This window comes from Mesoplodon bidens (assembly GCF_964165515.1).
Source record: "Mesoplodon bidens genome assembly, chromosome: X".
Classification (NCBI taxonomy): domain Eukaryota; kingdom Metazoa; phylum Chordata; class Mammalia; order Artiodactyla; family Ziphiidae; genus Mesoplodon; species Mesoplodon bidens.
In genome coordinates, this window is record NC_138163.1 from 841,506 (window position 1) to 866,928 (window position 25,423).

Sequence of the window (25,423 nt, forward strand, 5' to 3'; positions counted from 1 at the left end):
GGGGGGGGCGCTGGGGAGGAGATGCGTCCCCACGCTTCCCAGTGAGAGGAGTGGGGCTGCCGGGAGAGGTCGGGATAGGGCCAATCCCCACGACAAAGAAATAGGACGCCGGGGAAACCGACAGGGAGTCGGAGGAAGATCTGGGGATGCTCTATGGCAGCTCGGGGGGCGCTCTCTCAGCAACCTCCCCGCCACCCCCCACCCCCACCCCCCCACCCGGCTCTGGGCTGCGCAGGAGCACGCGCCCCTCTGCGCCTCCCTGGAGGGCTGAGATCGACGCCCGTGCGCCCCTCCCGGACCAAGCGCCTAGGATGGGAGGGGGGTGCTTCCGGGAAGAGCCCAGGGCCTCGGGAATCCTGCCCTGGGGGGGGCGGCCAAGCACCCCACGACCAGGGCGCGGCCGAGACCGCGTCGCGTGTGGGTTCCGGGCGCTCGCCAGCGCCCTCGAGGGCCGGGTGGAGGCTGAGGGGATCTGCTTCCCCACCTGACTCCTCTCCCCACCGCCCAGCACCGCGCCCCGGGGGCACCCCTGCCTCGAGATTGCTGCCCGGAGCCTCCACTGCTGCGTGGGTGCCCTGCTGCGGGGCACTGCCGGGCCAGGGACGACAGAGCTGCGGGCGCGGGTCAGGCGGGACCCGGCGGCGGGGGCCCCACTGAGCTCCCTCCCGGAGGGGGTCGCCGCAGTTCCCAGTGCCGGCCTCGGCAGCCCAACTCCGCCGGGACGAGGGGCGCGGCGGGGCGGGGCGGGCGGCCGGGGAGGTGATCTCACTCCCCCTCCCCCGCCTCCCCAGCGCTCCCCTCCCCCTCCCCTGCGCGCACGCCCGCCCCGCCCCGCCCCGCCCCCGCCCCGGCGCCGCGGCCGCCGCAGCATCAGCATCGCAGACGCGCTCGGGCGGCGGGTCCGAGGCCGGCGAGTGCGGAGGCTGGGCGGGTAACCCGAGCGGCGGCCGCAGCGCAGGTAAGGCGGGCAGGCCTGCCCTCGCGCCCGGGCCGCGCATGCAGCTCCCCGAGCCTCCCGTCCCAGCCCTGCCCCGGGGGCGAGAGCGGGGAGCCCCACCCGGACCAGCCCGCGACCACCGACGGAGCGGCCAGAGCCCCACCCAGGCCGGGCACCCGGCTCCGGGCCCCGCGGAGCGCAGCGGGGCAGGGAATGGAGGCCGGGGGCCGGAGCCCGACAGGTGAAGAGTACCTGGGCGGCGCCCGAAATGCCGACCCGGGGAGGGATGCTCCGGGGGAAGTCAGGCAGGGTCTGTGCTGGCTGGCGGGTGCTGAAGGTGGCACGTCCCTCCGGGTGTGTGAGTGGGTGAGAAGGGGAGCGCGGTGGGGCCGTGACCCCCATCCCCCCCATCGGCCGCCGTGGGGTGTGGCCCTGGGCGTGGCTGCCCCCCTTCCCCAGTCCAGAGTCCTGTTTGGCCGAAAATCCAGCTGCCAGCACGGTTGGGGGGAGGTTAGACTAGGCTGCCCCTGCAGTGGGGGGCAGGGGAAAGAACTGGGCTGGGCGCTGCCTGGCCCTCAGCCCTAAGGTGGGAAGGGGGGCTTTGTTCTCCTCCTCCTTTCTAAACCCCACCCTGGACTCCCCAGGCTTACGCTCCCAGCCTGCACCAGGACCAGAGTCTCCTGCCCTGGAAGCGTGGGGTGCCTCTGGAGCCGCAGATTCTGCAGGCTCTTGTGGCCAAGAAAGGGCGCACTGAGTGAGGCTGGCCTGGGCACCCAGCAGGGTGCGGCTGCGCACATGAGTGTAGAAGGTGGGCCCAGTAGGTAGGGGGACGCAGGGAGGGCCTCAGCTCCTGGGGCCCTGCCTTGCCCACTGCAGGTCTTTCGCCCATTGCCAAGTCTCCCTATCGCTGTCTGGTTATGAGAGGGGTCTGCAATTCCTCTTCCCCCCTTCCTAGGGCAAATTTTGGGGGACTCTTGGTCGGCAGGGGTTGCAAAGAGCCCCTAGTACAACCTGCTGCCCCTACAGGGTATCTGGAGCCCGGCCCTTCGCTGCCTGTCTCAGGAAGGCAGGCCCAGGGCCATCTGCCCCCACCCAAGAAGTGGGGGGCCTGACACCCCCCTCTAAGTAGGTGCCCTGCTTCCAGTTAACTCCACCCAGAGGCAGGGGCTTCTGGGCAGCCCGGTGCCATCTCTGCTGACTCACGTGACCCCGAGGGTGAATAAGCCAGTCACCCTTTCTTCCCAAGAACTGCTCCCGAGCCCCATCTTTCTTGACCCCTGTGAGGTGGCTGGGACAGAAGGTGGCCTGGGGCCTCTCTCCTCTGACCAACTCCTTGCTGCCGGCGATGGGACTCAGCCTGGCCTGGCCTCTCACCTGGCACAGCGCCCATGCAACGTGCACCCATGGGCCCCCTAGCTTTCGCGGGGGGGCTTAGCTAATCTGTGGCCACATGGCAAGTTCTTGTCAGTGCTGAGGCTGGGGACCCCCCCAACCCGTCCCCGGCTCCTGGACATTTTCTTTGCTGCATCCTAGTCTCTCTCTCTTCCTACTTATTTATATCTGTGTGTGTGCGATCCCAAAAGTGATACATCTTATTGTGGTATGCTTGAAATGTACAAAAAAGAACAAAAGAAATTAAGGATCCTGGGTGATCGGTTTACCGAGGGAGAATCCCGCTCAGCACACCCCAGCCTCAGTCTCCCTGCTTTGCTACAACCCACTCCCAAAAGGCTCCTCCCCCAACGCCCAGCGCCCAGGCCCCCTGCAAAGCTCGGAGCCGGCGCTTAGCGCGCAGGAAGGAGCTCCTCCCAGCCCAGGAGCTCAGTGGCCCACGGGGCGGGCAGTCATTCGCTGGGCAGCTGCACTGCCAGGTGCCTGCCTGGACCAGGCTCGGGGCTACCCATGGAAAAGCCAGTAACAAACTGGACCAACACCGTCTTTGTCTTCATGGGGTGTGGATTGGTTTTCTGTTTTCTTTTGTGACTATTCTCAGGGAAAGGGGAGGCCGGGATTGAGGTTGTGCCCCCATCAGCCTCTTCCCCTGCTGAGGCGGATGCCTTCCGTGGTGCGCACTCGGGCACTCGGGCGAGGCCAGCTGGGGAGGGTGGGGGAGCAGCCCGTGTGCCACACCCGCCATTGCCCAGGCCAGCGACATGGGACCCTCAGTCCTTTCCCCTCTTTGAGTCTCAGCCCTCTTGGTTATCACATGGGGCGTGGACTCGTTAATCTCCAAGGTCCCTTTCAAGGCAAAAGGTCCCTGGTGCCAGTCTAAATGGCTGCAGCTGGACAGAACGTCTCCTGGGGCACCCTTTCTGCCAGCGGGGCAAGTGGCCTTGCCTTGCCGGGCCTGCCTTCAGGAGAGTCAGGGTGAAGGTATGAGGGGAGCTTTCCCCCAACCCCTTCTTGGGGCAAAAGGTTGAAACAGGTCTGGAGTGAGGAGGGGGGCTGCTTTCCGGGGGTGCCCTGGGCCTAGGAGGGGCCTGTCTGGGGAGAATGGAGCAAAGGGGGGCCCTGGGCAAAGGTTGGCCAAGATGGGCATCCCAGCCAACTGCCCTGCTCCACCAGGCCCCCCTCTGGGCGTGAGTGGCGACCCAGAGCGCCATCCCAGGGGCTCTGTCCCACCTTGTGATGCAGACCACGGGGCTGCTGTCTTCACCCTGCCCCTCCTCCCATAACTGGGAAGGCTGGGTTGAGGTCCGTGGGGGGGGGGCTTTACCCCCCCTCCCAGTCTTTCTCCCTCCTGCTCGCTGACCTGGCCCGTCCTGGATGCCCTGGTCCTGCTTTCCCTGCCCTCGCCTTCCTCTTTACACCTCCACTCCCACACTGTCACCTTTCTCCTCCCTGCTCTGTTGGAGTTTCGCACAGCACTGCCCTCCTCTCCTTCCCCTGCTTCTGCCTGCCCCACCCCTCCCTGGATGCCCTTGTCGCCACCTCCCCACTTCCCCTTTTGTCCATCTTCTCTCTCTGAACCTCTCCCTACCCTGATTCCTAAAGCCCAAGCTCGGCCCGCGCTCTGCACCTCAGCACGGGGGTGACCGCCACCCAGAACACGTCCCCTGGACTCTAGGCCTTTGGGTTGGGCCCAGACCTCCCGTGGGGGCCTCGTCTGACCTGGAAGGTGTACAGGGGGCACCTGGTGGCCACCAGCAGAGGACCCTGGGGGAGGCAGTTGGCGGTTAGCAAGGCCAGCCCACCTTCTCCCCAGATATCAACAGGATCTTTGTGGCTTCCTAGAGGCTGTGGTCTGAGAGGGGGAGGAGCCGGGGAGGGTCTGGATGGACTGCTAGTCTTTCCAGAAGCTTTTCTTTGTCCAGTGCCCCCGTCCAAAGCCTCGGGCTATTGCCTATGCCCCCCTCCATGTTCTCCCCAGGTCACGAAGCTGTGGGGGGAGGACCTGGCCGCTGTCCTGCCACCCGGCAGCTCAACCCAGTCTCTGGCCCTGAACCCAGCAGGGACGGCCTCGGATTGGGTGGAGCAGGAAGGCGCCAGTGTCCTGGGCTTTGCGCACTCGGGTCAGGGGCCCAGACACTGAGGGGCCCTTCTGAGCCGGGCCGTCTTCCTACCAGTCTGATGGTGGAGCTTGAAGGGAGGTGATGAGTCCCCGGGAGCCACACTTCCCTCTGAAGTGTTAGAGCCAGGCAGATCGGGAGGTTTGCGCGGGGCAGCTTTGGGTGTGGGAGTGTGTGCATGGCGTCCCGTGTTCCTATTCGCATGTGTGGGCATTAGCCATCTGGTTGCATGTGTGCAATCGTGTGTGTGTGTGTGTGTGTGTGTGTGTGTGTGTGTGCTGGTGAGAGTGCGCACACAGATCCTCCTGTGCCTGCACTGATCCTGTGCTGGGAAGGGGCGGGGCTGCTGGTGGTGGCTGCGGAGGCCGCAGTGTCTCCCTGTAAGACGTGGGGCTTCCCGCTGAGGGGGGTGCCCTCTGGCCCTTCCCCTGACCGCCTGCGTTCATGCCTTAGGAATGCTGAAGCCCAGGGAACAACAGAGGCTCCATTGTCCCTTCCCAGGCTTCCTGTGCCCCCTCTGCTCTTTACCCTTTGGAATGGGGAGCCCCAAGGCAGCTGGAGGGGCCTGACAGTGTCTGAGCTTTTTCCAGGAGCCCCCTGCCCTCCTCACTTGGGCCAGGTGTCCCAGGGCCGGCAGGGCCGAGCAGCTCCGGGTGGGCCTCGGGCTGGGCCCCTCCCACCTCTCTGTTTGCCTGGCACCTTCCCTTCCCCGCACTGCCTTCCTTCCCTCCTCTGGGTCCTGGGGCAAGCCCTGCTGGCCCATAGGAGCCGACATATGTCTCCCTCTCTTGCCCGGCCCCTGAAGCCCCCGCTGGTGCCAGGTTCACTTCTCAGGTTGGGGGCTTCTGATCTTGTTCTAAGCCCACTTTCCAGAGCTGGAAGGAGGGCTTAGAGGGGGTGAAAGGGCACAGTTTTTAGGCCGTGGGTGTCAATTTCCCCAACCGTGCATGGGCAACTTGGCTATAGTGCTTGCATTCTAGGGGCCTGAGAGGCCGGAGTTTGGGCGCCTGCTTCACTGGACCCCAGTTTTCCCTTCTGCATGGGAAGGGAGTCCATGCTGTGCCTAAGGTCTGTCTGGAGAGAGGGGCCTCCCAGGTAGCCAAGTGCTCTTTGTGAGGGGGCCCTGGAGCCTTTGGTTTTGAGAAAGCAGTCAGAGCAGCCCAAGATTCTGCATAGCCAGGGAGGGGAGCAAGAAACCCAGGCTGTCCTGGAGCTGTTTGCCTTCTCTTGCGCGGAGTCCTTGGGGGGTTGAGGGATAGGGGGGTTCCTGCCCTGCGCTGAGGTGTGATGTGGGTCACATCCTACTTCCGTGTGGCCTCCTCCCAAGACTTCCCTCCCAGTTCCCTGCATTTGCCTGCCATCTGCCTAGCAAATAAGGCCCTTCCCCAGGGGGCAGGCCGGCCTGGAGCCCATCCTTGTCCAGGCCCTGGCCCTCTGCGAACGCAAGCAGGCATACATGTTGCGATGCCTGAGACACTGGGAGGAGAGCCAACCGCCCGAGTCGTCTTTGGCGGCTTTGGGCGCCTCCACCCCACCTAGAACCCCATACCTGCTGATCATCAGTGCCACCTCCGTAACCTTGGACATGGTGCTCCGCTTCTGAGCCTCAGTTGCCTCAATTATAAAATGGGGATAATGATAGTGCTCCTTCCCCAGGGTAATTTTAAGGATTCAACGAGTAACGCGTGTAGGGGTGTTTAGAAGAGTCCCTGGTGTGAGGTAAGTGCTATCCGCGAATTCAGTTAATAAAATAGGGAAGGGGGGCGGAATGTCTGTCTGGCTGCTGATGGTGAGATACCCCCTTCCTTTCTCAATGGAGACTGTCTGTTCTCCCCTCTCCCACAAAGGGTTAACCTCTGTCCCGCCCCTTCCTTATCCTGTAAGGAGAATGGTCCATTACAGGTGAGCTGTCGTTGCCTTGGAGACCGCAGCCTTAACGGGGCTGAGGGCGCGCTCTCCCTTAGGGAGGGGCGAGCCAGAGAGCACCAAGGACTAAGCAGCCGTCCTCGAAGACTTCTGGGGCCCCTGGGTACATTTGGGGGCTCCCACCCAGCAGCCTCTTTTATGTATTATCTAAATAACCCATTAGGCTGCGGCAGGCTTTCCCCCATCTCTGCCAGTGGAGGGAGCTGGCTCCATCTCCATGGAAACCCGCCAGCCACAGCCTGGGGGGAGGGTGAGGAGGAGCCTTAAAGGAACACAGTGCCTGGGGTGTAGGTGACACCCACACCCTCATATACACACCGACAGGAAGGCCCCCAGCAGCCCTGCTGAGGGGACAGCCCAGGCATAGGTGCCCCCAAGTGCCCCCACAAGCCTACAAGTACGTGGACCTGGCACTCACACTCTGACCATCTCACATACCAGGGCTGAGCCCCCAGCGCTGCCCCCACTCGGAACAGATGGGCTGGGCTACCTGCCTGTGACTTCTCCTTGGGCAGGTGCATTTCTCTCAGATGGGAGGGGCAGAGAGGACTCCAGGCAGGACCTGGGAGCTGGCGGGCCTGTGTGCAGCAAGCACGCACAGGGCACCCTTGGAGGTCCCCAGGGTGTGTGTGTGCACAGAGAAAAAAGCAGCCATCCCAGGTCTCAGCCTGGCTCCACGACCTCCCAAGTGTCCCCCACCCCCCGGTCAGAGGCTGGAGGCCGGAGGAGAGGACTGGCCGTGGGACCCAGGGTGTGGCCAGGGCTGGCGCTCTCCTAGGGTCCCACTGAGCCCCTCCCTGCTGGCTCTGCCACCTCAGAGCCCGCCACGCCCTTTCTCCTTCCCTGCCCCCGTGAGTGTGCATGAGGCCTCCAGAGAGGATGGGTACTCAGCCTGCCTTGGTCGTTGCCTCCCCCAGCACGTGGGCACTCACGGTTGTGCCGGCCCGTGGACGCATCGGCACCCCCTCAGCCAGGCGGCTGCTCTCTCCGTGCCAACAGCAATCTTGGAGGGAGTCACTGGGGTCCTCTGGCTGCTTCTCCCTCCTCCCCTGTGGGGATTCCCCACCTGCTCCCTGAGGGCTGGCCAGCAGTGGCTTGCTCATCTCGTCTATAACCGTCTCCTTGCCCTAGTGCCACAAGTGGCCAGGGACGTGCTGCTCTGTGTCTGTCGTTGTGGGCTTTGTTTGTCTGTGGTCCTGGCTCGCAGCTTCTCTGCCTTCTGTTTGTCTCTCCACCCTACCTGTCAGTCCAACCTCACCTCCAAGCCCAAGAAGCCCACCTCCTCTGAGTCAGGTCCATCTCTCCTCCTTTCCTGTCTCTTGCCTGGCACACCCCCCAGGGACAAGGATGCCGAGGAGGCGCCACTGGGTTTGCGCGTAGGTGTGCACGCGCGCGCGCACCCACCCCCACCCCCCACCCCGCCCAGGCTTCTTGCTCTTTCGGCCATTTCTCATCAGTGCTTTCTGGAGCTGTCTCTCATCCTTTGTGCTCCTTTCCCCTCTTCTCTTCCTTTCCCCACTGCCTGGGTCTCTGTTTCTGGATTTCTCCACCTTGGTTACTGTGGCGGTCCAGCATCCGTCTTTGTCTCCCCTTCCCTGCCCTCCCTCCCCCAGCCCTACTTCTCTGTCTCTCCTGCTCCCTCCTGCCTCTTTCTCACCCTGTCTGTCACCCTTCAGTCTTCCCCAGCCTGCCCCCACTTTGCAGACATGGCCTTCGCTCCATCTGTACACCAGCTTGTGGAACACTCCCCCGCCTCCTTTGCCCCTGGAGGTGCTGATGGGGGGTGGGGGCCTGCCGAGCTGACAACCTGAGCTGCTTGCTCTGTAATTGCCTGAGGAATGGGGAGAGATCAGAGAGCCGGCAGCAGTGGGACAGGAGGAGACAGAGCCCCTCCCAGCTGTCGGGGGCCTCTCAGCCTTCTGGCTCCTGCCCGTCTCTGAGTGCCTGGGAAGGTGGTGAGCTGGGTGGCAAATGCCAGAGACTAAAAGAGGTTGGATGTGAGACTGTGGGGTGTTGGGATGGGGCAGAGAGTGGGGACCAGGGGGTTTGGCGGTATCGTATATCCCCTGCATATACACTGGAGTACACATGCCAAACCCAATTCTGGGAACCTAGTCTGGGGACAAACGGCCATCATCATTCCAGCAAAGGGAGTGCACTAGTCTCTCATGGGGGAAGGTCTGCCTTTGAGATTCTCTCTCGTTGCTCTCCCCTCCCCCTCCTAAGACCAGAGCGCTCAGAGCTCCCAAGGCTGCCGTTTGATCACCTGCCCTCTGATCTGAGTCTCCTACTGCTTTCTACAGGCCTTGAAGCTGAGGCCAAGGCTGCATGGGGCCCACCCTGCTTGCATTGGCTTTGTGGAGGAAGGTGGGGGCAGAACAGGTCCGCTGTTGCTCCTCCTTTCTGGGCCCCAGCTTGGCTCCTGCAAGTTGGGAATTGGCCATGCCTTTGCCACTTCTTACCCTCCGAGTCATTCTCTTGGCCTTCAGCCCATCCATGTTGACCCACCCTGGTGCTTCTCCCCCTCCCCCTCCAGCTTTGGGTCTGGGAGTCTGAGAGCTCTAATCTAATTGCTATTCGCTACCGTCCATTTTCCCTGCCCAGTCCCCAGGCAGTCTGCTGGATTCACTCTTCTCGGGTCACCTTACACAAAACCAATATGTGGCTTCTGGTTGCCTCCTGACACCCTGGATGTCTTAGCATGGCGTTCCAGGCCTCCCCACCCACCCCTTCAGCATTCTGGCTGAGGCTTGGTCCACGCTTTGATAAGGTCCTGGCTGGGCACAGCGAGGATGCCCGGCATGGACTTGGTGAACGCATCCAGACCCAGGCCCCAGCCTCCAACCTCTCAGTCACCCAGCAACCTGCTCTTGCCCTTCTTGCACTTTTACCACTGTCTCTTTCTCACACCTCTTCCTGTTTGGAGTCAAAACGATCTGTCTTCTTGGGAGTGTCTTCTCTTCTAGTCATTGGCAGAGAAGCCCCCTCCCCCGGGCCCTCAGTCGCTGGGGCTTCTTGCATGCAGGTGGGATGTGCATATAGCTGGCATCACTTGGGCTTGCGGTGGACACATCTATCAGTTGAGCCCTGAAGACTCAGGAAAAGACCCAGAAGGTGGGCTTGCCAGACACTCGAGATGTCAGAAACACTGTCCCAGAGCTTTTCCTGACCCCTGCTCTGACCCTGGCCTGGAGCATCTGGAAGAGGAGAGGCCACAGTCGCTTCTATTGTCCCCCCAGGAGCCTGAGGGACAGCAGGGAGGTGCTTTCCTCCTTGCCTCCCTCCTGCCACTTTTTGAGGGCAGACTTCCTTTTCCTCAACCTGTTCTGTGAAATGCAGCCTTCTTGGGCCCCTTTCCTTCTTTCCCTGTTCCCACTTCCCAAGTCCCCCTTGCCCCTCACCAGCTTTTTAGGCCTGAACAGCACCCAGGGATCAGTTGGCTCTGAAACCCACAGCAATGAGACGGTGACGAGTTTTTCTCTACATATGTGCGCAGGCATGCTTGTGTGTGCAAACAGAGATAGCAGACATGAGGATTCATCCCCCATAGATACAGACACACAAGACACACACATACTTCTGCGTGCGCACACCCACTCATGAGTGCATCCCCCTCCGTGAGAAGATGAAAATGGACACACACAGCCACAAAGATACTGATCTGATGTGCATATTTGGCTACATGCAAACCCACATCCCCACTCATGCCCGTAGGCATCTGCTTGCTGGGATGTTGAGTCACACACGGGGATGACATGCACAGAGCAGCCTGTGGCATGCCCAGGGGAGCTGATCGGGGCAACAAGTTGGTGCCGGAGAGACAGCTGGCGGAGGAGGCACAGACAGAGAGTAGGAAGGGGATGAAAGGCAAACGAGCCCCAGCCTCTGCTGTCTCTTGCAGGTTGCCTTCTCCAAGGTGGGGGGGAGGGAGGGCTGGAGGAGCCGGACAGCCGGGGGCGGGGCTGGGGGCGGGGCCAGGAGCCCAGGCTCGCCCAGATGTTAGTCACTAACATCCGTCCGTTCTCTCTCCTCCCTTACCTTTCCCTTCCCTCCTCCCCTCTCGCAGTGTCCCCACCCCCGGCTCCCTCCCCAAGCCGCCCACCAGCCCCCTTCCCTCTGGCCGGAGCTTGAGCCGAGCCCGGCCGGCTTTTGCCGCGCCGAGCCGCCGGCGCCGCCGGGAAGATGGCCGTGGCGCTGCGGTACTTGTGGCCTCTCCTCCTGTGCAGCCCCTGCCTGCTCATCCAGATCCCCGAGGAATGTGAGTAACCGGAGGGAGCCTCGGCGCCTCCCTTCACCGCCGCGCTGGGCTTCTCTTTATCTTCTACCTCTTCACCTTCTCCCGGTTCCGGCCCCTCACCCCTCCTTTCCTGGGCATGGAGTGGGCAAGAGGTACCCAGGACGTGAGTACCTCCGGAAAGGACAGGGTGGAAGACTCGGGGTATCTCAGTACCACGGACAGGGACCAGAGGTGAGGGAGGGCCGGTGCGATTTCAGCACCACGGACAGCGGGCCAGGCCCTGGACCCTCCTCCTCCCGGCCTCCGCGCTCTCCTTCGGCCCGCCCCACCCCTCCTCCAAGGATGGGGCGCGCAGGTGAATGGGGCCATCCCCAGTCCTCAGCTAGCTCGATCTAGCCTCGCTCCGGCTTCTGGCTTGGGTAATCCTATCTTGGGCCTTTGGTAGCCCTTTCTGTGAACTGAGACAAGAACAGACCCCTTAGCCTTCTGGATCCCCGCGATTTGATGTGTAGTTACTTGGTGGGGCTGGGGGTGGGGCTGATGGAGTATTACCTTTGGGGGGGTCACGGGTAGGTGCGTGGGTGTTGGGGAGTGTGGCTGGAGGGTTGTGACTGAACGAACATGAGTACTGGTGTATGCTTGTGAGCTGGCCAGACGTTATATTTGTCTGGATGTATTTGTGGATGTGTGTGGTGTAATGGGCTAAGTGTGGGTATTCCCGAGTGTGAGTCATATAGATTTCCTATATGGGTAAGTTTGTGAGTCAGTATAACCGTTACTTACTGGTCACATTTGTGAAGGTCTGTAGGTATTTGACTGTTAACATTGGATTGTAGTGGGTCGTGTGAGTATGTGAGTACCTGTGTGTGTGTGGAATGTGTGTTACTGTGATGATGTTTTCTCCTGAAAACACACCGTTGTAAGTGGCTGTTGGGCTTGGGTGAGGGGCAGTATCCTCGGTAGCTCCACTCCCTCCCCCCCTCACCTTTCCACCTTTGTCTCTGAGCCTGGACCTATTGGAGGCCAGCATCACTGAGAGACGAGCCCTGGGCTGAAGGTGGGGACTGTCCATGCCAGGAATGGGACAGGGGCTGAGGGAGGTGGGTTTGGAAAGTACCTAGCACTGGGGGGACAGTGAGGGTTTGGAGGAGGTGGAGAGGGGTTGATGGGAAGAAAGGTCGGGGATGTCTCATTAGATACACACACGTAGGTGCATGCAGTCACGCCTATGCCAGTCCCCCAGCTGCGGATGCACACGGACAAGCACGTGGGTAGACGCAGACGAGCCACCTGTATCCACCCAGGCACAGAGACTCAGAGGCACACAGTGAGAAGTTTAGATACAAAGGAACACAGTCATCCACACAAACACAGAAGTGGGTGTGCAACACAAAATTGTACACTGAATGTAAGCAGGCACACACAGCCTTCAGATGTACTCTGGCAAGACACACCCACGTACAGACACATGAGCGGACGCTCACAAAGTCACTGCAGCTCAGCCTGGAGCATCCGCACACGTGCCCAGACTCCCACTTTTCCACATTCCCACACACGTGCTTATCCTCCTCCCCTCCTCTCAACTGCTGTCAGGCCTTGCCCTGAGCATCAGCCTGCACTGCTACACCTGTGTGTGGAGGGGCAGGGAGAGTTTGGAGAAAGGCAGGGTAGAGGAAAGAGAAGTAGATCAAAGACCACGGCGAGTCTGAGGCTGCCCTGGGCGCCGGCTGGCGCTTGTTATTGACCCCAATAGAATATGGCGGGCGGCCTGGCCTCCCTGTTGGAAACTATCCTCCAGCTCTCTCCCTCCCCGGCCACTCCAGGCCCCTTTGTCTCCTTTCCTGCCTTCCCCATCCTGTCGTCCCTCTCTCTGTCTCTGGCTCTTGGGCTGCCTTCACTGGCCCCTTCCCAGCGCAGGGCCCTCTCCGCAGTGTCCCCAGGGAGCCCCCTCTTCTCTCCTGGGGGCCCTTACACTGAGGTCTTGAGCAGAGACAAAGCTTTCAGAGGCAGCCCACTGCTCTCCACCCTTCCCTCCCCTCTCTCCCCTCCTCACAGCCACCCTGGCCAGTGCTGGGCTGAGTCCAGCGGCACTGGGGGCAGTAGCTCTGGCCTCAGCTCCAGGGAGCTTGGTGGCAGGCTGAGAGGAAGGAAGGGGAGAAAATGAGGGCTGGCACCGGCCCTGCAGGCAATGGAAACTCAGATTCAGCAGGGCCTTTGGGAGGGTTTGGAGGGGAGGGGGCAGCTGGGCTCTGAAGGCTGGTCCTGGGTAATTGAAAACACCGAGCTGTGCTAATTGGATTAGGAGGGAAGCGGGCTGAGCAGGGGAGGGTGCCCTGGCTGAGGACTGTCTGCCTCCCAGCCTTCTGAGGCATCCTGCGTGGGCTGGGGGTCAGTTCTGCAGGCCCTGCCAGGAAGACGCAAGGGTCTGTTCAAAGCACACTCTTTGCTAAAGTCTCGGATTTCTTGCTGCCTGCCTGCTGGAACCGAGGCCTGGCTCCCCCTGGGCATTGACCCACCCCAGAACTGGTGATGCGAGCTGTGTCCCCTCTTTCTGGGTCTTGACTTGCCACAGCTCTAGGCCAGCACGTGTCCCCACGTAGCACCTCCTCTCCCGGCCTCCCCTCCCCCAGGGGTGTCTTCCCGCAGCACTTACTTCTACCCGTGCCAGGGCCCCCTGCTGGGGCGGCATGTCAGCTTTTCTCTCCCTCTCTCCCTTGCTGCCTGGATTTCTCAGATGAAGGACACCACGGTAAGTTACGGGGAGGGTGGGAGTGTTTCCCAGAAGGCCAAGGAGAGAGGAAAAGGGGGGGTGTCAGCACGTCCCTGCCCCTCCCGCACATGCTCAGCTCTCCCTGTGTGCCGTGCGCCCTGCGCAGGTTGCAGTCTTTTCTGGTTCTTGGGTCCTGTGCCGGAGGCCTGGAGGCCGCATCAGCCTCCCTCCTCTCTCCTGGGGTGCCTGGGGGACATCTTTGTTCTGTCTCCGCTGGGTTTCCTGCCTCACCTTCCCGTCTCTTTCTGGTGCTCCGCCCTTCCCTCTGGTCCCCTCTCTCCCTGTGAGGGGTTTGCCCTTTTTGGTTTCTGCGTCTTTGGCTTTCCTTGTCTCTCTTTTCTTTCTTTCACACTCTTTGTCCTTCTCTTTGGCTTCATGTCTCCCCTCTAGTTTCTTTCTTTGTAACCTTTAGCGCCGTCTTCTCTCTATTCTGTCTCCTTCCGCATCTGCCCCAGCAGCTTTTGGCCGGGCTTCTTCCTCCTCTCCCCGCAACCCCATTGCCGTGGGGCCTATAAGGCTCCAGACCCTGCTTCCCTCACCACGGAACAGGGGTTAAGGCCGCGCTGCCCGCCAGAGGCCATCCTCACCACCACTGTCCCCATCTTGTCCCCAGTGATGGAGCCCCCCGTCATCACGGAACAGTCTCCACGGCGCGTGGTCGTCTTCCCCACAGATGATATCAGCCTCAAGTGCGAGGCCAGCGGCAAACCCGAAGTGCAGTGAGTGACCCTCACCCTCTAAGCCCTGGGGTTGACCGCTGACTTTATCTCCAGCCCTCGTGTCTCCCAGGGCCTCCCAACTGCTGGGTGCAGACACCCCAGATCTCCCTCATCACCCTTGGTCCTCGCCCATCCCCGGGGCCCCTGGCGGCTTGCAGCCTTGCCTTGGCCTGTGCCAGCCCCGGTCCTGGGTTCCCGGCCTCAGGCCTCCGAGCCTTTTTCTGCCCGCAGGTTCCGCTGGACTCGGGACGGCGTCCTCTTCAAACCCAGGGAGGAGCTGGGTGTGACCGTGAACCAGGCCCCCCACTCTGGCTCCTTCACCATCGCGGGCAACAACAGCAACTTCGCCCAGAGTTTTCAGGGCACCTACCGCTGCTTTGCCAGCAACAAGCTGGGCACCGCCATGTCCCACGAGATCCAGCTCATGGCCGAGGGTGCGAGGCGCTGCAGGGACCGGGGAGGGCCTGGGGCACATGAGAAGGTCCCCAAACAGGCCTGGGGAGCTCGTGTGAGAGTCCAGCCTCAGCTGGCTGTTAAGTGTGCCCATAGCCACATCCTCCTTCCTTGCCTTGTTCTTTCTCTGCTCTTCCTGGTCGGCTCCATCTCCCCTTCCCTCTCCTCTTCTTCTGTGCTCTACCCCATCTTGGCCTCGGGGGCCTGCCGCCTGGGGGATGCGCGTGGGCTTGGGCTTGTTGACTGACTGAGTGGGCAGAGGATTGAGCCTGTCTGAGCCACTACCTGGGCTTTGGCTTCTGCCCCGTCCCTATCCCCGAATGACCATCTCCTCTCTACCACTCTCGGGTCACCTCCTCCCGCCTACCCCATCGCTCTGTCTCCTCTCCCCTCTGCTTTCCACCTCTCACCTGGCCTCTCCAGCTCCCTCCTTCCTGCTCTCCCGGCTCTGTCTTTATCTGTGTCGCCCTTTCCCTGGGGTTTTCCCTCTGCATTCCATCCTCCCTGAGCTTTCTGCCTCCTGAGCTTGCACTCCTCTCCCCTCTCTGCCCCTCCAGTTACCTTGGGAACCGTTGCCATGGTTTCTGTGTCAGGATGATGGAAGGGTCTGTGACTCCAGCATCCCTCCGCAGCTCCCCTCCCCCCACCGCTGCACCTCAGCCTTCCCCCACCCGCCCTCGTCCTGTCCTCCTGGTGGGAGCCGAGAATTGTGGAGTTAACCCTTCACAGCCATCTGGCCTCCTGCCCGTCCTCTCCTCTGCATGGAGTGCTGGTCTCTGCCTTGAGCCCCAAAAGGACCCAGAGTTTCTGCCTGCTTTACGTGAACTTCCTCATGGCCTGGCCCTCTGACCCACCCCCTTGGCTATCCCTCCTCCTTTCCCCTGCTCTGCCTTGGCCGGGAGGAGACTTGAGACCCACAGTACCAGCCTCTCTGTCCCTTCTAGGTACCCCCAAGTGGCCAAAGGAGACAGTGAGACCTGTCGAGGCGGAGGAAGGGGAGTCGGTGGTTCTGCCTTGCCACCCACCCCCCAGTGCAGAGCCGCTCCGCATCTACTGGATGAACAGCAGTGGGTGCCCACAAGGGGCTGCTGCCTGGGGGCGGGAGGGTGTCAGTGGGTGTGATTCCTGGCTGGGGGTCCTGACCTCTGCCTCCTTGCGTCCCCCACCCCACAGAGATCTTACACATCAAGCAAGATGAACGGGTGACCATGGGCCAGAACGGCAACCTCTACTTCGCCAATGTGCTTACCTCGGACAACCACTCGGACTACATCTGCCACGCCCACTTCCCTGGCACCCGGACCATCATTCAGAAGGAGCCCATTGACCTCCGGGTCAAGGCCAGTGAGTCCCAAAGGCTCTGATATACCGCCCTGCCGCTCTCTGGCCTCCAGGCATGGCCCATCCCATCGGTCAGGCCAGCCCGGCATTCCTCGAAGACAGCTTGGCCCAAACGCCTCCCCGGGTGGTGAGGGCAGAGATGGGGCCCTCTCTTTCACAGAGCAGGAAACTGCAGCCCTGGGGGCTTGCTGGGGTGTCCGGATCACCCAGCCTGGGAACTTCGTGGGTGGAGGGAAGAGTCAGCCGTGCCGCCCACTCTGTGTCCTCACAGCCAACAGCATGATGGACAGGAAGCCGCGCCTGCTCTTCCCCACCGACTCCAGCAGCCACCTGGTGGCCCTGCAGGGGCAGCCGCTGGTCCTGGAGTGCATTGCGGAGGGCTTGTGAGTCTGGGCCCCTTGTGAGGGGAGGGGTGGGGTGGGGCAGAGCCTTTGCCTCGGGGCAGGGCTCAGTGGCCTGGTCCTCTCTCCCCTGTGCTCTCTCCCTTGGCCGCCCATGCACCGTGGCCCCGGGCAGCCCCACGCCCACCATCAAATGGCTGCGCCCGAGCGGCCCCATGCCGGCTGACCGAGTCACCTACCAGAACCACAACAAGACCCTGCAGCTGCTGAACGTGGCTGAGGAGGACGACGGCGAGTATCGCTGCCTGGCTGAGAACTCCCTGGGCAGTGACCAGCATGCCTACTACGTCACCGTGGAGGGTATGGTGCCTCTGCCGGCTCATCCCATTCAGGCTCCCCAGAATGCAGCACTCACTGTCACAGGGGTGGGCAGGGCCTGGGCCAGGGCCAGGGCCAAGAGCTGGCTGCAGGCTGCGGGCTCAAGGCGGCTCCCTGCTTCCTCGCAGCTGCCCCGTACTGGCTGCACAAGCCCCAGAGCCATCTGTACGGGCCGGGAGAGACTGCCCGCCTGGACTGCCAAGTGCAGGGCAGGCCCCAACCAGAGGTCACCTGGAGAATCAATGGGATCCCTGTGGAGGGTGAGCAGGGCCTCGGGCAGGGACAGGGAGTGAGCGCGGGGAGCGGAGCCCTGGGGACGGTGGGGACGAGGAGCGGCTTTGGCGTGGCTCACTGCTCTGGCGCTGGGCCCGCGGGCCACCTCTGCACACACAGAACTGGCCAAGGACCAGAAGTACCGGATCCACCATGGAGCCCTGATCCTGAGCAACGTGCAGCCCAGTGACACGATGGTGACCCAGTGTGAGGCCCGTAACCGGCACGGGCTCCTGCTGGCCAATGCCTACATTTATGTTGTCGGTGAGTGCCAGCCAGATGGAGCCAGCCGCCACCGCCTCTTTGCCTCGTATCCCCCAGTCCGTCCCTGCAGCCCACCAGGCAAGGCCACCAGACTGACTCAGCCAGCAACTGGTCTGTCTACCGTGGCTGCCTTTCTCCTCTCTGGAGCCTTCCCCTCTTCTCCCGTCCATCCTCCCAACAGCGGGGTGGGAATCATGGAGGAGAGGCAGGCTCTTGTCCGTATTTCCAGGTGAAGAAGCAGCCTCAGAGAGTGGTCTGGCGCACCACAGGTCACTGAGCAGAGGCTCATCCTGGCCAGGGTGTGCCCGAGGCCAGCCTAGCGGCTCCTCTCCCAAGAGTCTTGGGGAAGGCTAGGGGGCTAGGCCTGGGGGGGCTTTTGGGAAGAGGTAGACTGTCAGGGGGGCCTCAAATAATTGGTACGACATGGGTGGCTGGGACGGGAGGCACATCTGAGGCAGAGGGGATGGCGTGTCCTAAGGCTGAGAGAGGCTCAGCCTGGCAGGGGCCAGAGCCGGGTGCGGGCAAGCAAGATGGGCAGGGCTCTTGGGGGCCTGAGAATGCCTGGAAGAGTCACTGGCAGCTTCCAGAGGCTGCAAGCCCTCCTGGGAGAAGCTACCCTGCCCATCCCCGCACGTGCCTCCTGATCGCGCGTGGGCTCACCAACCCTGAGTCCTGCCGTGTCTCCTGCCTCAGAGCTGCCGGCCAAGATCCTGACCCCAGACAACGAGACGTACATGGCGGTCCAGGGCAGCACCGCCTACCTTCTGTGTAAGGCCTTTGGAGCCCCTGTGCCCAGCGTCCAGTGGTGAGTGCCCCAACCCCAGCTGGGGGCACCATCTTCTGGCCCAGGGAACCAGGGAGGGCCGGGGGGCCCAGCCCACTGGTGTCTGAGCCAGGCTTGCCCTGCTCACACCAGGCTGGACAGGGAAGGAAAGACGGTGCTTCAGGACGAGCGCTTCTTCCCCTACACCAATGGGACCCTGGGCATCCGAGACCTCCAGGCCAATGACACCGGCCACTACTTCTGCCAGGCTGCCAACGACCAAAACAACGTGACCATTGTGGCTAACCTGCAGGTCAAAGGTGCGATGACACCGCTGCACATCGCTGATGTGATCAGCACAGCCCCTCCAGGAGGGGGGTCAGGGTCTCTGGGGGACCCTGGAGTGACCCTCCCCTCCCGTCATTGCCCTCAGATGCCACTCAGATCACGCAGGGTCCCCGCAGCGCGATCGAGAAGAAAGGCTCGCGAGTGACGTTCACGTGCCAGGCCTCCTTTGACCCCTCCTTGCAGCACAGCATCACCTGGCGCGGGGATGGCCGCGACCTCCAGGAGCTTGGGGACAGTGACAAGTGCGGGCCCAGCCCCAACCTGGGCTCGGTGGAAGGGGGAAGAATGGGAAAGGCAGGACATCATCCATTGGCGGGGGGGGGGGTGCCCCGCTTTGAGGGGGAAGGTGCTGGCAGGAGAGGGAAGCGGGGCGAGCAGAGTGCAGGTGGCAGGAAGTAGCTGGTCCGCCGGGAGCAGAAGGACACGTGTGCCCCCCACCCCCTCTAGGTACTTCATAGAGGACGGGCGCCTGGTCATCCACAGCCTGGACTACAGCGACCAGGGCAACTACAGCTGTGTGGCCAGCACCAAGCTGGACGCCGTGGAGAGCAGGGCAGGGCTCCTGGTGGTGGGTGAGTCCCGCATGGGATGAGGCTCGCGGCCCAGAGGTGCGGGGGCACGGGAGCCCAGGCTTACATTGCAGGGTGCTTTCGGACAGGGGGGTGGGGCGGCCGGCTTGTGAGTGGGCCCGAGATCCACCCTCTCTGGCCCTCAGGGAGCCCGGGCCCCGTGCCTCAGCTGGAGCTGTCTGATCGCCACCTGCTGAAGCAGAGCCAGGTGCGCCTGTCTTGGAGCCCCGCTGACGACCACAACGCCCCCATTGAGAGTAAGAGGCCCCCAGCGTGGCGCCCCATTAGCCCTCCCTCCTGGCGGGCCCACCCTCCTCCCAGAGCTGCGGCTTCGTGGCCGCCCAGCTCACTGAAGCACGCACTTGTGTTCGGGGGCTCCAGGTTGCTCGCAGGAGCCCGAGAACACCACTTGCCTGGGGCCCCCTCTCCCTTCCTCAGGGAGGGCCAGACTTTGCCGCCCCATCACTGCTCCCCCACTGGCCACACGCCGATTACTCCATTTCTTGGCAGAGTATGACATTGAATTCGAGGACAAGGAGATGGCGCCTGAGAAGTGGCACAGTCTGGGCAAGGTGCCCGGGAACCAGACCTCCACCACCCTCAAGCTGTCGCCTTATGTCCACTATACCTTTAGAGTTACTGCCATCAACAAATACGGCCCTGGGGAGCCCAGCCCAGCCTCGGAGACTGTGCTCACGCCAGAAGCAGGTGAGCACCTGGGAGGGGCCTCAGGCGCCGGGCCCCCTGGGCTCTGCAAGGAGAGTCTAGAGCAATGACTGTGCCCAAGCCCCTCTGCTTCCAGGGCCAGAACGGCCCAGGCTCATTGCTTCCTTGGTCCCTGGCCTTCACGGCCTCAGCAGGAGCCCCACAGCGCTGATGTGTTAACACATTACTTTGCAGCCCCGGAGAAGAACCCCGTGGATGTGAAGGGGGAAGGAAACGAGACCAACAACATGGTCGTCACGTGGAAGGTGCGGGGGCCCCTGGGCTGAGCTCACCCTCAGACATAAGACCGGGACCCAGATATTGCAGCTCCCCCTGGCCGTCCTAAGGACCAGGGCCCTGAGGCTGGGCTGTGGAGTGGGTCAGAGGCCGGGGAAGGGGCTCTTGGCCAACCAGCTCCTTTTCTGTTCTCCTGCTCCAGCCGCTCCGGTGGATGGACTGGAATGCCCCCCAGGTTCAGTATCGCGTGCAGTGGCGCCCTCAGAAGACACAGGGGGCCTGGCAGGAACAGATCGTGAGCGACCCCTTCCTGGTGGTGTCCAACACTTCCACCTTTGTGCCCTATGAGATCAAGGTCCAGGCCGTCAACAGCCAGGGCAAGGGCCCGGAGCCCCAGATCACCATCGGCTACTCTGGGGAGGACTGTGAGTATTGGGCTGGCCCCGCCTGCGTGCGCCCGCTTGGCCCACTCCCCTCGCACCCCTCAGGGATCCGCCCAGGTGCCCAGCTCCTACCTTTTCATATACAGTAGTGCATTTCCTAAGAGTAAGGATGTTTCCTTACATAACCAAAGTGCCGTTACGAAAATCCAGAAAGAAATTTACCGTCAATAAGTTGGCATCTATGACTTTGCATCTACCTGAGTGACAGCCAATACCCCCGTGGTATGGACCGGTGCTGTCTTCACCCCAGTCCAGGGTCCCATTCAGGATCCTGCATGGGGTCTAGTTATCCTGCTTCTTTCCTTTCCTTGAACGTAGAGCGTTGCCAGATGTCAAGATGTTTTCTAGTTACTGCTCAGTGTAGTTCCCATTTTCTCTCGCGACTAATAAACAGTCTGCAGGGAGAGACCCTGAGACCATGCGAACGCCCTACTCATCAAACTGCCCGCGCCTCATATCGCATCCAGATCCGCCTTCCCCCTGCGGGAGGGCAGGGTTCTGGGCTGGCCGCAGGATGCCACAGGCCCTCATCCATGTCATTGGCCGTTTCCAGACCCCCAGGCAAGCCCTGAGCTGGAAGGCATCAAGATCCTCAATTCGAGCACTGTGCTGGTCAGGTGGTGGCCTGTGGACCCAGCCCAGGTCAAGGGCCACCTCCGGGGATACAATGTAAGAGTCCAAGGCGTAGGGGCTGGGGAGATCCCCGGGGTGAGGGGTGAGGCTACCAGGAGTGACAAGATTGGGGGCGGGCTTCTGCCAGCTGCTCTGCCAGAAGTCCTCAGGTTGGAAGGAAGGCTCCCCTGGGAGGGCAGTGGGGAACACGTACCCCAGGGTCACTGCCAGAGGCCTTCTGCCCTTTCGGGGTCTCCTGTCCACCTGCAGGTGACATACTGGTGGGAGGGCAGTCAGAGGAAGCACAGCAAGAGGCATGTCCACAAAGGCCACGTGGTGGTGCCTGCCAACAGCACCAGCACCATCCTGGGAGGCCTGCGGCCCTACAGCTCCTACCATCTGGAGGTGCAGGCCTTTAACGGCCGGGGACTGGGGCCTGCCAGCGAGATGACCTTCAGCACCCCCGAGGGAGGTGAGCTTTGCACCCTGCACCCCTGCCCCGCCCTCCCCCACACCCGGGTTGCCAGGGCGAGGACCTGCCGCTGGTCTCTGTGCCCCACAGTACCTGGACACCCCGAGGCGTTACACCTGGAGTGCCAGTCAGACACCAGCCTGCTGCTGCACTGGCAGCCCCCGCTCAGCCACAATGGCGTGCTCACGGGCTACGTGCTCTCGTACCAACCTCGTACGTGTGTCGTGGGCCCAGAGCTCCGGCCCAGCCCGGCTGGGAGGTGGAGGGGAGCCGGGGGGTGGGCAGTGCTGGTGGCCAAAGCGGACTCCTCGCCTGTCCTCGCAGTGGATGATGGGGGCAAAGAGCAGTTGTCCTTCGACCTCCCGGACCCTGAGCTGCGGATGCACAACCTGACCAACCTCAGCCCCCACCTGCGGTACCGCTTCCAGCTCCAGGCCACAACGAAGGAGGGCCCTGGAGAGGCAATCGTGCGGGAAGGAGGCACCATGGCCTTATCTGGTGAGCTGGAGGGGGCTGAGGCGGCGGGCTAGGCAGCCGGGCCCACGAGGGCGGCCCGGGGGCTGCCTCGAGGTCCCACACCCTCCTCTCAATCCCCAGGGACCCCGGATTTTGGCAACATCTCGGCCATGGCTGGCGAGAATTACAGCGTGGTCTCCTGGGTCCCCAAGGAGGGCCAGTGCAACTTCGGGTTCCAGATCTGGTTCAAAGCCCTGGGGGGTGAGCGCAAAAGGGGACCCTGTGGTGGGGGGAAGGGGCTCAGGGCCCAGAGGGGCTTGGGGCGGGGTGTGGAGCCAGGGTGCTGCCGGGCCCTCCTGTTCACCCCTGCTGCCCTCTGACCCCTACAGATGAGAAGCTGGGTGCTCATCTCCCGCCGCAGTACGTCAGCTACAACCAGAGCTCCTACACACAGTGGGACCTGCAGCCTGACACCGACTACGAGATCCACTTGCTCAAGGAGAGGGTGCTCCTGCACCAGATGGCCGTGAAGACCAACGGCACTGGTAAAGGGAGCCTGGGCACTGCCTGGTCAGCTCCCCTCCGTCCCCGGCCGGGCTACAGCCTCCTCAGGCCCCAGGCCACGGCTCGGCTCTTTCCCCCAGTACGTGGGGGCCCCTCGGCCCAGGATGGAGAAGTCTGGATCCCTGGAACGATCCCTTTTTGTATCCTCTGTTTGAACTGTTGCCAGGGCAACCATTTTTGCAGAAGGTCCTCCTCCCTGCCCCCCAGAGGGTCCCCCACAAGCATCAGCTACAAGCACGCTTCGCCCCAGCTTATCGCTCCTCCTGGGCCCTCTGGCGTCCACGGGCCTGGCCCTCACCGGCCCTTGCCCGGTCCCCAGGGTTGGAGGGGTTGGGAGTGGACCGATGGAGCTAGAGGCTCTGAGGGAAGCCCGCGCACAAGGCTGGGAACTGGAGGGGCGGGCTCAGGTGGTGGGTGTGCAGCGCCCGGGACCCAGCATCTTACCCCGGGCCTGGGCCCGTTCTCCTTCCCACTGTCCCTGCCAGGCCGAGTGAGACTCCCTCCCGCCGGCTTTGCCACGGAGGGCTGGTTCATCGGCTTCGTCAGCGCCATCATCGTCCTGCTTCTCATCTTCCTCATCCTTTGCTTTATCAAGCGCAGCAAGGGTGGCAAGTACTCAGGTAACTCCTGACCCCAGGGCTCAGGGAGGATGGTCGCGCCAAGGGCCCCCGTTCGTCCCTCCTACGAGTTCTCCTTGGTCCTGGGAGCCCCTGGCAGGATGGGGTGGACGTGTTGGGGGCGTGCAGGAGGCCTGAGGGGAGTTTCTGCGCACACCGGAGCGCATGGTGGCCAGGCCCACATGGGGTGAGCAGTCCACCCTTGAAGGCTTCTCGGTTCCTGAGAGCCGCTGAAACAGGGTGCTGTCAGCGTTCAGGGCCCAAAGGGACAGCCTCACCTGCGTCCCCGCCTGGGGCGAGGCCCGTTGTCCAGTGAGAGGCTGGGGCGGGAGAAGAAGCTGGGCCCTCTCTGTGTCTGCAGTGAAGGACAAGGAGGACACCCAGGTGGACTCGGAGGCCCGGCCCATGAAGGACGAAACCTTCGGCGAGTACAGGTGAGCCGGGCTGGGGCAGGCACTGCTGGGCCGCCCAGCTGCTCACTTTCAGGCCTGACCCCGTCTCTCTCTCTTTCCTTCGTGCTGCGGGGTGCCGGCAGGTCCCTGGAGAGGTAAGGCAGGGCTGGTGGGGAGATGCTGTTAGACTGCAGGGCCGGGGGCCTCCCATGGCCGCCGTGTGCCCGGGAGTGCCACTGGCCCCTGCTTGCCAGGCCTCTGCACTCCCCCGGCTCTCCGGCCCGGCAGCTCCCTATTTCAGGGAGAGGCCAACGCTGACACTCAGCTCCTGGGCCTGCCTGTCCCCATCCCAGCTGCCACTCTCTGGGCTCTGCCGGGGCCACAGCTGTACAGGTACCCCTGCCCATCTCGTCTGCAGATGGGAGCCAGGCCCCGCGAGCCCCCCACCTCCCCCAGGATCCAGGGCATGCCCAAGCCTCGCCCCACTCGTGCTATGCATGCCACCTGCCCTCCCGGCAGTGTGTCCAGGCTGAGTGCCTCTGCCCCAATACATTCAGAGCACACGGAAGACGGAAGACGGAAGACGGGCGGAACCCAGGCCCCTGGGGCTCTGCCCCGCTCCCAGCCAGGCCTCCTTCCACAGGCCAGCACCTGCCAGCTCCTGCTGGGCACGGCTGGGCAGCCTCCCACTCCCTTCCGCCCTCCCCCTGCAGTGACAACGAGGAGAAGGCCTTTGGCAGCAGCCAGCCATCCCTCAACGGAGACATCAAGCCCCTGGGCAGTGATGACAGCTTGGCCGACTACGGGGGCAGCGTGGACGTGCAGTTCAACGAGGACGGCTCCTTCATTGGCCAGTACAGTGGCAAGAAGGAGAAGGAGGCGGCAGGAGGCAACGACAGCTCAGGGGCCGCCTCCCCCATCAACCCTGCGGGGACCCTGGAGTAGCAGGGTCCAGCCAGCCCAGGGCCAGGCCGCAGCGGAGTCAGAGGCCAAGACCCCCCAGTCCGAGGCCTGTGCTGGGTCCCTGACCTTGGGACTGAGGCCCCTCCCTCTCTTCACCAGGTTGTGGCCCGGCCCTCTGACCCGGAGCCCGAGGGAGGCTTAAGTCGGGGGCAGAGAAGAGGAACTCACTGCCTCTAATCCCCTTCTGACTACCTGGTCCCCTCTTGATTGCCAAAACCCAGCTGCACCCCTTCTTGGGCACATACTGCTTTGCTCCAGCTCGGGAGCCAATCACCCACACATCAGGAGCCTTCAGGTGCTGCCTCGCCAGCCTTTGGGCAGAGAGAGGCTGTGGTCAGGGCAGAGGAAGCGGGGATGCTGCCTGGTGGGGTCTCCTCAGGACCACGGCTGGCACCTGCACCCCCAGCCATTCCTTGGCCAGCCTGGCTGGGACAGGGGACAGAACTCGGTGTCCCCACCATCTGCTCCCTTTTCTTTGCCATCTCTGCTCCAACTGGGATGGGAGCTGGGCAGGCTGGCCATGGGTGCAGAGGAGGCCATCTGGAGAGCCCAGAGTCCCAACTGCCGGTGTCGCGCCCGGCCCACCCCACCCTGCGGCCGGCTTTCAGGAGTTCCATACACACGCTGCCTTTGGTACCCACCAGACGACATCCAAGTGGCCTCCGTCGCTGCCCAGGTGCGGGGCAGGCACACCTCCTCCCCCCCTGGCCCTGGCCTCTCCCAGCCTCCACCGCACCCCAGGACCCCTTAGCAGCCCCCCGCCCCCAGTCTGAACAGTTCCCTTCCTCAGCCTCCCCCAGCCCCACCTTGGGAATGTAAATACACCGTGACTTTGAAAGTTTGTACCCTTGCCCTTTCCCCATATGCCACTAGTGTGTAGGCAGATGTCTGAGTCTCTAGGTGGTTTCTAGGTTTTATAGCAATTAGCTTTGATGATCCCATCCCAGGAAAAATAAAAACAGAAAAAAAAAAAAAAAAAGGAAAGATTGGTTCTCCCAGCTCTGCTGTGCTCCCGCCCAGCAGCCACCATCTCCCCATATGCCTTTGCTTGGTCTGTCGATGAGCCCTTTACAAAAAGCAAAAGTATATATATATATGTACATAAATATCAGAATTATAAAAGGCAAATAAAAA

General features: G+C 62.5%; 1 protein-coding gene across 1 annotated transcript; it reads left to right on the forward strand.

The window, feature by feature from the left end:
- The first annotated feature begins 869 nt into the window (after positions 1-869).
- On the forward strand, positions 870-25,423 carry L1CAM (L1 cell adhesion molecule). The gene is made up of 27 exons (XM_081221649.1): positions 870-958; positions 10,439-10,630; positions 13,993-14,098; positions 14,330-14,532; positions 15,496-15,618; positions 15,725-15,895; positions 16,164-16,275; positions 16,409-16,593; positions 16,740-16,871; positions 17,005-17,148; positions 17,842-17,953; positions 18,065-18,231; positions 18,345-18,501; positions 18,707-18,831; positions 18,975-19,085; positions 19,339-19,536; positions 19,729-19,799; positions 19,973-20,195; positions 20,767-20,882; positions 21,096-21,297; positions 21,388-21,510; positions 21,622-21,795; positions 21,895-22,014; positions 22,143-22,298; positions 22,803-22,937; positions 23,296-23,368; positions 24,040-25,423. The coding sequence occupies exons 2-27, from the start codon at positions 10,555-10,557 to the stop codon at positions 24,269-24,271; spliced, it is 3,747 nt and encodes a 1,248-aa protein (XP_081077775.1). The 5' UTR covers positions 870-958; positions 10,439-10,554; the 3' UTR covers positions 24,272-25,423.

Coding starts and splice junctions, on each gene's coding strand:
- L1CAM (XM_081221649.1), top strand. CDS start 10,555: ATGGCCGTGGCGCTGCGGTACTTGTGGCCTCTCCTCCTGTGCAGCCCC. Junction 16,594..16,739: donor CTACTACGTCACCGTGGAGG/GTATGGTGCCTC, acceptor GCTTCCTCGCAG/CTGCCCCGTACTGGCTGCAC. Junction 18,832..18,974: donor GGCAGGGCTCCTGGTGGTGG/GTGAGTCCCGCA, acceptor TCTGGCCCTCAG/GGAGCCCGGGCCCCGTGCCT.